The 13,032-nt window shown below is 52.0% G+C and overlaps 1 protein-coding gene across 1 annotated transcript in view; it reads left to right on the top strand.

The window, feature by feature from the left end:
- Xxylt1 (xyloside xylosyltransferase 1) overlaps positions 1-13,032 on the top strand; it is a 140,235-nt gene that overhangs the window by 18,632 nt on the left and 108,571 nt on the right. Inside the window, exon 2 of the mRNA XM_004643995.2 lies at positions 7,078-7,225. Within this exon, the coding sequence (XP_004644052.1) occupies positions 7,078-7,225 (148 nt within the window). The remainder of the gene's footprint in view (positions 1-7,077; positions 7,226-13,032) is intronic.

The raw sequence follows: 13,032 nt of genomic DNA, 5'->3' as shown, positions 1-13,032 counted from the left end.
TGAAGCAAGACAGTCCCACAATATTCCTTTTCCTATCTCTTGCCTTCATTCACCACCCCCTTCTTTTTGAACAATCATCTACCTGAGAGACAGCACAGTAGCAACTGTCATGTCATGACAAGCAGCCCGTATTCAGAAGACCAGAATGACAGGCATTCCAAGCATGAAACTACTATTACAGATTACCATCTGCAGTGCAGTTGCTTAATTCATAGGTAACAGTATATATAATTAGTCAGTGTAAGAATCTTTCCAATTAACTGCTAGATTCAAAAATCTTCTGGAGATTCTCAGGATCATTGCCTTGCTCATTTTCTACATATAACTGTATGGCTTGTCACTGTCATGTTTCCTAGCTCTTCTCCTTTCTCTCTCTTGATTAGTCCTTGAGATCCTGATTTCCTTTTACTTGTATTATACCTTTCTATTTGTATTTCTTCTTTTGAGTTCTTATACTAGGGAAACTATATGATATTTACACATGTGTGTCTGGTTTATTTCACTTAGGAGTATATCTTCAAGTGGCATCCACTGAAGGATTTTTTTTTTCTCCGAATGCCTTCAGGGCAGGTTTGGCTGGCTTGAGTTGTGGGGATCGAACCACAGCAACCTGAGCCTGACTGCTTTGTTGAAGCAGCCACGTAAAGAACTGAGCTAAGGGGCAGGCCCCCGCCCCAGAGGTCATTGTTTTCAAAGTGAGTTAAGGTTACAAGGTAGGGTCAGCATACAGCACTGCGAAGGGATGGTGACTATGACACATTAGGGACGAGAAAGAGATCAGGAGGCCTGTTGAACCATCTGTCAGTCTCGCCATCTGCCTACTTATCTCTAGTCCTAAAAACTTCATTTCAAGAAGCATCTCTGATGTCACTGTAGACATACAATTTAAAAATGAGATATAGTTATTCTGACACAGCTGGCAGGTCGGGTTCAACCTTAGGCAGCAGCCAGACATTCTGACGAAAGGGACAAAGAAAGAGGCTGGGGCTCCTCAGGGTGGGAGCTGGTCCATGGTGGGGGAGGGGGCCCTGAGGCAGGAAAGTGCTGTCCAGTTCTCTTCCCGGGAGCCGTCGTGCAGGGCCACCACTCTGTGTCCTGCTGCAGGCTGCCCCATCCCCCTCCTCTTGGGACCCTTGGGTCTTTGCCGTTTGCTTGCTCATTCCCACCTGCAGCAGGTGACATTGGCTGCGCCTCCGAGGAGGGTGCCACTGTGCTGAGAGTCAGACGTGCAGCTGGGAGGGAGATGATGAGGTTTCGCCCTTTGGTGCCTGCAGGCTGGAGAGGAACTGGGGAGAGATGACAGTTGGCGCGGAGACACTTAAGAATTTGGCGGGTCAGGTGGTGATAACCCTTACGGAGAAGCTGGGTCTGGTAATGCATTAACCAGAGCAGGCAGCGATGTACTGCACGTGTGCGTGTGAGCTGTTGGTAGGCATGGGGGCGGCCACTCTTTTGGTGAGAGAAGATCTCAGAAGGTGACTTTGCACAGAGGCCTGAATAGCTAGAAGGACCCAGGCTTGGGAAGATTCTGGGGAGCGTACTCTGAACTGAAGGGCCAGCTGGTGCAAAGGCCTTGAGGTGTAGCATTTGGCAGTTTTGCAGGCTTGAATGACTGGCAGTTTGTTAACAGGTTTTTCTTTTTTATATGGAAGTAAGCTTTTTTCCTCTAGACAATCGTTTTCCACCGACTCGTGTTGAAATCGGTTATGAAGATTACTCAACTAAGCAGTGTGTTCATGGTGGCCAGCCTTTCAGGGTGCAGGCCCTTCAGATAAGCCATTCAGTCCTGCTTATGCCCACATCTGTCCTGAGAGTACAGAGGGCAGGGGTACAGTGGAGGACCCACACTTTCTCCTCTTTGGGAATGCATCAGCACTTGTCACCAGGAAAGGCCTGCCCACTTCACTGTGTCCTTCCAGGTGTCCTCCCAGGCTGGGGAGATGAGAGCAGGGCTCTGGCATGGGGAAATACTATGGCCCCTGTGGGGCAGATGTCCCTACTCTGACTTTTTCTGACACTCAAAAGCCTCTAATTCAGATGTGTTGAGTCTACCTGTGAGTGGGGTTGCTCGGAAACTTCAGCACTGTTTGCAGACAGGTCCTTTGTGCTACACGTGACGGGTGTGAAAGGAGCCCTCCCTCAGGCCCTGGCAGCTCCTAGCAGGGGTGGGAGCAGGGTGCGGGCTGAGCATGCAGAGGAAGGACCAGGCTGGCCTTCATCCACAGAGCGTCACAGAGCCTGGCTGCTCTGGTGATTGCCTGCTGCATCTTGAGACTATGTAAAAACAGAGTGTATTCTTTTCTCAGATCTACTAATTTTTTAAATAAAAATATTACACTGAATGACCCATTCCCATGAATCCCTCTTGAAATATTCCACCTGTTTCAAACACACTTTCCTTGCCATTCTTGTCTGTCTTGGAGGCGGTTCTGGAAGCCCTGTTTAGTTGTGCTGTGGTTGTCACCTCGGTATCCTGAATTGACTGGAGGCGCTCAACTCTCATGATCACTGTGGCTTTGGGGCAGCGCCAGAAGTCTTATAGTGCAGGATCTGGCGAGGAGGTGGACGAGGTCACAGTGTGACATTTTTTGCCAGTCTGCCTTTCTGTCAGATGACAGCAGGCAGCAGCATTTGCTGTGTTCTGATCACACCTTGTAGAGGTGCTCAAGGAGAGGACTTCAGCACCATGGCGGAGGGGCAAGAATGATGGGGCAAATGGGTTTGCAGTGAGGGGGAATGATCTGAGGCACTGCGTGGCGATGAGTCTTTTACTAATAAAGCATTTTTAAATTTAATCATTCACTGCATTTTTTGATCAGACCTTGTAGTTACCCTTGTGTGAAAGACACATTCTAATTGTGACACTGCCCACTGCCCTGTAACGAGTGCCTGCTCCATGGCTTGAGAAAGCTCCTAAGATGGTCACCATGGTTATTTCCTTTTTTTCTGTGGCTCAGGAGATCGAACCCAGGGCCTTGGCACGCTAGGCCAGTGCTCTACCGCTGAGCTACAACCCCAGGCCTCTTTCCCATGTTATAGATGAGCTGTGGCACAGGAGTGTTTCCACTGGCTTGCCAGGCATCTGGTTGGCATCCAGCAGGGAGCCCGGGACTATGCTTCTAGTAATGAGCCTCTGTCTGTGCCGGCCCCAACTCTACCATCGTCAGTGCCTCCAGTGCAGGATATAACTGTGGAGTTGTGCTTGCCTCTCATGTTGGGCATTTCTGTTCCTGCTGGTGGCTTCTTGGCAGAGTGCAGATGTCACAGAGTCCTCTCCTCCCTCCAGCGCTAAGGCAGCCCCTCAGGACAAGCCAGAACCTGTTGCTGTTCCCGAAGGAGATGGCCCTGACACTCAGCTGGATGCACCAGCAGCTTAGGTCGGGGTAGCTTTCCCTGGGCTTTCTGCTGTTACCCAGCCTTCCTGTAGCTCTTCTGGTACAGTCTCCTATGGGCCTGGCCTCCAGCCACCTGGGCACTGCCGCTGGCCTCAGGCTTTCCTGAAAGCCTGGTGTCTTCCAGTGCTGAGCACCAGGCCTCTCCGCTGCCCTCCTGGCTCCAGGTGCATAGCTGAGAGTGGGTCCCAGTGGGGCTCACCCAGTCATAAGTGAGTTTTGCTCACCGATGGGCTTGTCATGGCTTTAGGCCTCAGTGAGTATGCCCAGGAGCTGAGGCCTGGCTGGCAGAGGTACCTTGCTCCTGCCTGGCACCAAGCTCTGCCATGGCTGGTCACTCTGCCTCCAGTGTTGGAAGTGTTGAGAGTTGCTGTACATGGTAGAATACAAGGCAAGATTTCCCTCTCCCTCTCCTCCTCCCTCTTTTGGTAACTGTCTTTTCAGTTGGGTTGAGTCTTCGTAAAGTCCTGATGTTACATGTGCCTTCTCCATTGTGTACCTTATTTTGGACAATAAAGTATTGTTTGAGACACCCTAACCTTAAAAAAAAATTCTAGCCATTGCCTCCTGAATTTAGATGCTTCTAAAAATCCTTTGACAGAGCTAATTAGAAATAAAAGGAGGCAAAGAAATTGGACACAGGTTTAGCCATTATTCTTGGTAGTGGCTGACCTCAGAACTGTAGGTGTGAAATATTATAAACATACCTTTTAAAGATCGCGAATAAATGCAAGTGTAGTAGGTAGCTTGTGATTACAGGCTGATGAAAAACCCAGCTGCCTTGCCCATATGAGTGCAGGCGATGCCCTGGGTGAGGTGACCCTTCCAGGACCAGTACCCTCAGCATGTGTCAGGAGCTGTGTCGCTCAAGGTGGCTCCCTGGTGACGCAGCCTGAGGCAGGGTGGCAGAGGCGGTATTGTTGATGTACACGAGGGTTTTCAGGAAGCAATCGTTTTGTAGGCTAGATGTGAGAGAAGTAACATTTTATAATTAATAGAATGCTTACATTTTAATATATACACATCAACAGATTAATAAAGGTTGCAAATAGTGATAAGACTTTCTGTCTGCATCCATCCCTAAAAAGTCATATGTTCTACTTGGCACAGAGCAGAGCTTTGGACCCTGTCATTAGCCAGTGGTCTTCACTGCAGGGGCCAATCCACCTTCTTTGCTTCCTAGTTTATCTGGTAAATCTTCCTGAAGCTCCTGAGGCTGGGGCTTGAAAAGGAGAAGGAAGGAGAGAAAGGGGTCCTGTTTTCTCCCTCTGTCATCTCTTGCTGTCTTCACTCTTGCTTTCTGCCCCAAGCCAGACACCAGACCCTAGTTTGGGCTGGGGCTCCAGAGTGTACCTGGGTGTTGTCCCAGGCAGGTCACAGTAGGCAGGCCAGCTTTCATCCTTGGGAGGACTGGGCATTGGCTTCACACTGGCAAGTGGCTGTGATTTGTTTCTTGCTGCAAGAGTGTTTTCCATGGAACATATTAATTTATCTTTAGGAGGATTTATTACATGAAATATTCATGGGTGCAGGCTTCACAGTACAGTTCTTGGAACAAATGTACTGAGTACGGTTTGTCCTCAGAAATCTATTAATGTTGATGGGTTGCAATTGCCGCCCTTGAAGCTTTGGGGTGATCTGGGGCCAGTTGGGGAGCAGGCTGGCTGCTGCCACCTCTTTACCTCTCTGGTTGGCCCTGCTCTGTGTGTACGTGGGCATACACCTGTCCTTTCTCTCCCTTTCTGATGAACACAAAGACCACTTCTGTGCAGCCTCTTGTCAGCTCCCAGCTTCTCTCCTTCCGCTCTGGCTGGGAGGTGTCGTGAGGCTCCATTCAAGACACTGGCTCATTAGTGATGGCTGATCTGGGAGCAGAGAGGTTCAGGGGACCGGGGGAGGCGGGGCAGGATGCTCAGGCTTGGGAAGACATGGAGGATGCAGTAGGGCTGAATAGAGAAGGTCAGGAGACTGGCTAGGAGTTTATCAGGCAGATGAGGGCTGGGAGACCGGGTCTGGAGGTGGGAAGATCAAGGACATCGTAAGACACACAAGGGTGGCCTGCAGGGCAGGGGTGGGGGTGCCTGCTTCATTTCTGTTCAGTTCCCAGGGGAGGGGAGGCAGAGCCACTGCTGCAGGTGATCCTGAGCCTTGCTGGGGAACTTGGACTGTAAGCAAGGGCAGTGAGGAGCCACTGGATGTTTTAGGCCCATGAGAGACTATAGGTATGCACCAAGGGTGGTTGGGGAAAGCGAGGCAAACCTGCCAGGGAAGCCACAGGGATGAGAGGCAGCCGAGAGGGTGCAGGAGGCGAGACATGATTGGAGATTTGTGTTGGGAAATGGTGAGACTGGACTCGTTAGCTCAGATGGACAGGCCACAGAAAAAGAAGCAGCCAAGGTCAAAGAAAATCAGCAGCCAGGAAAGGGAAGAAGGAACACCACGGTGTCTTAGAAGTGGCAAAAACTTTCTAGAGGTTTGAAAAAGAGCTAGCACGAAAAAAATTTTAAGGAATGATGATAGCCAACATGAAATGCAAGTTTTTCTAAGTTTAATAGTGTTCTGGGAATTTAAGAAATAAGCGTAAAAACAAGTGTGAACTAGAAGAACTACGGGTTAAAGAGAAGTATATGAGAAATAAGATATATGAGAAATAGGAGATATAAGAGAAATAGAGATGAAAGCAGAACCCAAAGTGGGGAGAAGCACACAACTCAGTTTATGGCCGTTGAAGGTCTGGGGCTTGACTTTGGTGCGTGATGGCGGAGCTGCCAGGTGGCATTTGCTGGGCTTGTCCTGTCCACTGTGCTCCTGGGGAAGTGGGCTGTGGAAGGAAAGCCACCAGCAGATCTCCTGGGAGGGCAGAGAAAGGAGGAAAGACATCCAAGCTTCTGGTTTGAGTACCTGTTCTCATGGAGCCTGTGGAGCCACCCAGAGAACCTACAAGAGACAGGCCAAGGCCAATATAGAATGGCCTTCTACTCTTTTAGGATATTGTCCAACAGGAAAACCAACCAAGGGTCCTGTCAGTACTCCTGTCTTAGGCACGGTTGCTGCCCTCCTCCCTTGCTGGTCACTGTTGAGGAGAGGAGACATTTATACCGAAAGGAATCCAGGGACCAAGGACATGTGCTGACTGCGTCCCTGCTAGCTGTGTGAGTTGGGCAGCAGGGTCTTCCTGGGCATCCTCTCTCACTTAGGATTTGGAGGCTAGATCAGTGTGTCTGCCTCTCTGGGGCCACGATTGTCATGAGGATCAGAGTGCATATGTGAGAGCATCTCCTATCGGCCAAGCTGGTGGCTCCCCTGGACTTCCAGGGGCTTTGAGGAAGGTGGTAGTTTGTTGCTCCTTGTATCTCTCCCAGCACCTCTAGAGGGTCTAAGAGAAGACACCAGGGATGCTGCTTGAGTTCGTGGCGAGTTGCCCTCAGTGCTTAGCATTTTCTATGGTCAATTCTTCTTGTTCATCCTCCTGGACAAGGGAGATAGAGCTGGGGCATCTGGTGGGTCCATGACACCCATTAGTGGCCCCTAGGAGGTGACAGTGCCTGGAGCGGCATTAGCACCCAGCCATGCTGGGGAGCCCAAGTTCAGCCCCTGCTTCCTGGGTGCAGGTGTGTGTTGGGTGTCCACAGCCCAAGGTGAGGTCTGATTGGCTGACTGCTGGGTTTTCCTGCTCCTGCTACAGGTCATCTTCCACGATGTGGCTGTGCTGACGGACAAGCTCTTTCCTGTCGTGAAGGCTATGCAGAAGCACTTCAGTGCTGGCTCGGGGACCTACTACAGCGACTCCATCTTCTTCCTCTCTGTGGCCATGCATCAGATCATGCCCAAAGGTACTATGGGGGCTGTGCCGGGAGCAGGGGCCTCACGTGTCTGTCTCTGTGCAGCTCCCTGCTCATACACAGCTCAGAGGAGGAGCTCCACTGGGACATGGGACCGAGGGCGAGCTGCAGGTCACAGGCTCCCTCAGCTAAGAATCACAGGCAGGCCCTGGGTCATGTAGCTCCTGGGGCCTACTCATAAGGACTTAGTGTAGATTGCAGTGTGGTGTCCCTGGGCGTAGGGGACCTGGGCTGCAGCTCTGCTTCTACCTCTTACACACACACCTCCTCCCACCCCCACTTTCCCAGGCCTTAGTTTGCTCGTCTGTGAAATGATAGGCTTGGATGAATGATCTGCATCCAAAGATGTTCAGTCTGGTTTGAATCTGATTTTAAGAACTTAAATCAGGACATGAGAAGCACAAATTATAGACCTAGTAGGACTTGTTTTGAAACTCTGATGTGTGTTAAAAGCTCTGTTGGGTTTCTGTCCCCCTAGGATAGAAGAGGTCCGGCCATCTCTCTGTGACAGGTGCAGCTTGTGGGGGGCTGCTGGCAGTAGCAGTCACCCTTAACTGGAGTCCGTCGAGCGGACTCCTTTGTAGGGTAGATTCTCCTCCCAGTGGCCCTTGCTTGGTTCTGTTGGCCTGGCTATCACTCAGCTTCTGGTCCTGCTGGACCATGGCCTGAGGCCTTAGGAGCGAGCAGGTGTGCTGGGGCCTTGGGACGGCAGTTATGAGGACTGTGGCTGGTTGATTTGTGGACCCCTTCCAGACCCAGCAGGGCTTGATGGCCTCTGGAACAGCCAGCCTGCTTGGTAGAGGTCTGCTGCTCCTGCCCAGCAGACCGGAAGTGAAGGAGGAGTCAGGCGCCAGTGGTCCATCAGGCACTCATGGTTAGGAGGAGGTCCTAACCCTCCACAGCCAGGAATTGACCCGGGCAGCACGGAATCCTGTGGCCTCAGGGGTGTTTGTGAGGAAGCCTGGCCATGCCACACCTACCCACTGCCCACGTCCCTCGGGCCAGGCCTTTGGAATGGAATGTTGGGGATTTTCTGAAGGACACACTGCTTTCAGACGTCATTAGCACTGACTTGAGTTGATCATCGTTCTTTATTGCTGTTTTTTATGCATTCAGTTGTGTGTTTTTTTAAATCATAGAAAGTTTTTTGTGCTTTGGTTGATGGTTTTGTTCTAGTTTGATAACTACTTTCTGGTTTAGTCATTTTCCTTTCTTCCTAGGCAGCAGAGTGAGGATGGGGCACATGTTGGGTCATGGAGAGAAGGTGGGAGGAAGGTTGGGTACCAGGCAGGGCTTGGGGAGCCTGGACCCCAGCCTCGTGACTGTGGGAAGTCACTGAAGGAGGCCACATAGTGTAGTGGCAGAGAGCCTGGGCCCCAGGACGGGACCCGTGGCAGCACTTGGCACCATGCCTGGAGTGTTGAGTGCCTAGGCATTGTTGTTGGCTGTTGGGGTGGCTACAGCAAGCCTGAACTCCAAGCACACAGCCGAAGGTGGAGGTGGATTATCTGCACACTCATGGATCACCCACTCTGCCTTTTGGAAATAGCTTCTTTTTTTTTTTTTTTTTTTCCTTTTTTGAGTAAGGACCTCAGGATGGCCTTGAACCCACTATGTAACCCAGGTTAGCCTTAACCTCACAGTGATCCTTCTACCTTGGCTCCCGAGTGCTGGAATGACAGGTGGGCACTACTCTGCCTAGCTTTGGAAAGAGCTTTTGACAGGACAGCTGTGTCTGTTTTCTGTGGCTAATAAAATAATTTCAGAGGTCAGTAAGTTATAAAGAAAAGAGGCTGATGCTGGCTCGCAGTCTTCATGCAGGGTTGAAGTGCTGAGTCTGGTCATGGCCTTGTGTGCAGGAGCCCATGTGGCAGAAGTCATCATGGGGCAGGTGGCAGGAAGTGTGTGTATGTGGGCACGTGTGCATGCACATGTGGTGTGTCTAGTCCCTCTCCCTCTTCTTACACAGCCACTAAGTTCAACACGGCTCCCCACCCTAACATCCTTGTCTCAGCTCCACTTCTCTCCCAGGCCCGCCTCTAGACGCCTTCGTTAGATTACGTGTCCACACTCTTCCTCTCACAATGGAGATTACACTGCAATGTGAGCTTTGGAAGACACAGGCCACGTTCCCATCATGGCATGGGGGATGAGGGGTTCTCTGGATCATCCTAGATAGGATCAGCCACCTCTTGTCCCCAGTGGGCACCGAGATCTCTGACCGTGCCTTCCTCTCAGGGTCATGCAGCAGAAGAGGCATCACATAGCTGAAAGCACTTCACACCTCCTGTAGGACCTTTCCACGGCTCCCCCAGACCCTGGGTCCTGGACTCAGCAGTCAGGGAACAGGATTATCACAGCCCTCAGCCTTGGCCTGTCACGTTTCCTGAGGGGATCCCTGTGGCTCCAAAGACTGGGCATGTGAAGCCTGTCGTAAAGTCCCTGACAGTGTCAGCCTTGGGGCCTCTGTTGGCTGTGCCCCGGTCACCCTCTTGAGGCCCAGCAAGACACTTACTGCAGCAGAAAAGAGTGGCGATGGATGAGGTGGCCCAAGCCTTCTCCCAGTATCCCCCTTTCCTTGGTGTCATGGAGCCACTTCCCAAGAGTCCTTAGTCCAGCAGTCTTTCCTGGGGCTGTGCTATCCCTTGGCTGAGGACAGGGATTGGACCACAGTGGGGATAGTCTTGGGTCTGATTTGGGGGTGTGGTACAGGATAGAAAAGGCCAGACAAACCTTGGACGATTCACATGCAGGATCCTCTTCACACAGGTTCCCCATTAGCTTGTGAGAGGACAGAGACATGACCAGAAACCTGCAGCCAGGGACAAAAGCTCCACACTCACCAGGAAAGCCCGGGCTTTGGTCCATTTTCCCCACACGTCCTGGAACACTGAGTGCTGGCCTTATAGAGAAAACCTGTAAAATTCTTTGTTTTTGTTTTTATTAAGTTAAATTCAACAAATGTACTCAAAACTGTACTGAGTTTGGGCTTCTTTCTTCCATGCTCTTTGTACTTCTGCTGCTGACCACTGGACGTGTCCAGCGCTCTCCGCTCTTCTCGCACATCAGCTTTGGAGCAAAGAGGGCTCTGGGCTGGTTGGGGGAAGCTGGTGACTTCAGCATGAAAGCAACACAGGACTGTGTCCATTCGCTGGCACCAGACGGATGCACTTCTAACGGCACAGGTCCTGCTAGGGCCTGCATGTGCACTGTGCACCTTGGGATGTGGGGACAAGGGGCTTAGGGTGGCCTGTTTTCCAGCCCCACCCCCTGTAGCCTTGACGCCCAGAGAAAGCAGACTCGAAGGCCCCAAGTTCAAGTGAAACTATTTTCTGGCTGCTCCGATAGAGCAAATCTGAAGCTTATTCTGAAGAGGGACAGCTGAGCACATTTGTCATAAAGTGCTAAAAATAGTGGCACAGCGCGGGCCACTTTGTGCTCCTGCGATGCTGGAAGCTCTTCCTCCACTAATGAGCAGAGTCGCCCTGTTGGCAGAACAGTGGCATTTTCCCTTTCAGTCCCCTCCATTACAGTCTGACCTAACTTTTCAGGATCCTCTGTAAAATTCTGGCCCTCCGTCCAAGGTGTCAGCTGGCTTCTGTTATTGCCACGAGGTTGTGGTTGCCAGTTGTGTTCCAGACTGGCATTCCTTTCCCCAAAGCAGCCACGGGTTGGTGCTGCTGCCTGGGCCTCAGGGAGAGGATGCATGTGAGCGATGGTCCCAGAGTCGTGGTCAGCAGAGCAGCCTGGGGCTGTGTCTAGACCTTGGGAGACCTGGGGGCTCCTTTGCATGGAGACTGGATCCCATCTCTACTTTTTATCAGGGTGCAAAGGAGAAGCTTCGTAGGAAGAGGGCCTTGGGCCAGATCTTGAAGGCTGAGGCTCAGGAGGGGGGCCCCAGGGCAGGCCTTTGGGTGTACTCTTCGATGGTGTTGAGTGCCGAATCTGTCCAGTGTGTACAGAGCACATCTGGGGATGGCGCTCACTGTGTGTCTCCCCTTTGTCCCTGCCTTTGTGGGTATCATGCTCAGCTCCTATTCTCAGCCTTCATAGCTGCTGCTGCCAGGCCTGGTGGCTAGCCATCCGGGCTTGAAGCTTGGGCCTTCCCTTCCTTGCCAAGCACACAGGGCTGCAGTGCCTTGGCACCCCTCGCTGGGCCATCTCCACTTTGACATTGCTTCTTGCTGACACTCACTTGTTCATCTCAGACCCCAGCCAAGGGGACCCCTTCAGTTTCTCTTGGTCAAACATGTTCTCTGCTGTCCTGCTTCCTGAGCTGGTGTGGCTCTTCTTGCCCTAGTCCCTGACACCCCTGCCTGTCAGCCCTGAGGGCCAGCAACTCTCTAAGCATAGCCTGAGCCTGAAGACCCTGGTAGAGTCTCAAGCTAGGTGCGGTGGGACTGACATGACACGGCCTTGACAGTCTTGTGAAGTCTGGATGCCAAGTGGGAAAGAGGCGGGATAGTGGCTTCCCGCTGTGTAGATCAGAGCACACAGCGGTGCAGTGAGTCTGCTGAACCAATGGAGCCAACCCCGTGGGTATGGTGAGCTGGCATGATGATGGTGCCTGCCTGCCTGCTATCCTTCCTCCCCTCTCCTCTCCTCCTCCCTCCCTCGCTCCCTCCGTCCCTATCTTCTTCCCTCCTTCCCTTTTTTCCTTTTTCCCTCCCTCTCTTCCTCCCTTCCTGTTTCTTTCTTGTGCTGGACATCAGCGCCAGGAGTTCCTACGTGCTAAGTGTGCACGTTACCCCTGAGCTACATTTGCAGCCTGACAGCAGAGTCTGGGAGCAGCCCGTCTCCCCGGAAGCTAGCGCAGGCCTCATCTGTGCTGACCCTGTGGCTTTGGACTCTGTCTGTCACAGAAGGTTCTTCCTGTGGCCAGGACCACCTGTCTTCTCTGCAGGCTAAGCTGAGTGCTTACAGCCCAGCTCTGGGACCTGGCATCTCTGAAGGTGTGTGAGCCATGAAAGGGAAGATGGTGACAGTTGCCCTTCTGCGTGGAGCTGGGGGCGTCAGGCGTAATACTGAGTCACGGAAGAATGCTGTCGGTCATGAGTCACTGAGCTGTGGTATGTTGGGGGTCAGCCGTGCGTGGGACTGGAGTAGACCTGTCACTGCGAGCTGATCTGGAGGCTAACTTAAAGTACACTCGGGGTCCGCAGAGGCCCCTCGGAACCTTAGATGTTTCCTCTTGCTCTTCTCCAGCCCCTCCTTGCCTTTCTTCCTCTGCTTCTCTCCTGTGACTGAGAATCATGGGAGTCAACAGTAAGAGGGCTTGTTAAAGGAGGGACAGAGGCAGAAAACCAGCGCTCTGGGGACTTGCCTGTCTGGTTCTTCCTTTTCTTTCTGTCTGTCATGATGCCTTTGTTTCTGCCTTCATGTCTCTATTTTCTCCTCTCTCCAACAGCTTTTTTTATTTTTTGATTTATTTTTTTCTATACCTGAGCTGCCCAAGTGTGCCCAGGGCTTGGGTTATCGTGCTGTCCCTGCAGCAGGTGTCCAATCTTCATGTCAGATCTGACAACCACTTGGGCAGCCTCATGGTGACCAGTTTGTTGATTGTTGTTTTGCACCAATCCGTGCAACTGAGACCAGAGCTGGTGGGACCACATGGTTCCCAGTGCAGTGGCCTGGGCCTGCCCCTTCAGCGAGGGTGCTGGGTGTGACCGCTGTTCCCTGAGACGCAGCAGCCGATGGGAGTGGACACCATGCCAGGCATGGGACGGGGGGAGAGGGGGCAGATGCTGGCTTGCTTCTGAGTAGCTTTTTGCATTGTGGGTGCAGCACGGTTTACTTAC

The sequence above is a fragment of the Octodon degus genome, unplaced genomic scaffold (assembly GCF_000260255.1).
Source record: "Octodon degus isolate 3935 unplaced genomic scaffold, OctDeg1.0 scaffold00189, whole genome shotgun sequence".
In the NCBI taxonomy this organism is placed as follows: domain Eukaryota; kingdom Metazoa; phylum Chordata; class Mammalia; order Rodentia; family Octodontidae; genus Octodon; species Octodon degus.
The sequence above is the reverse complement of the archived record's forward strand: the minus strand, read 5'-3'. Positions and strand labels throughout refer to the sequence as shown.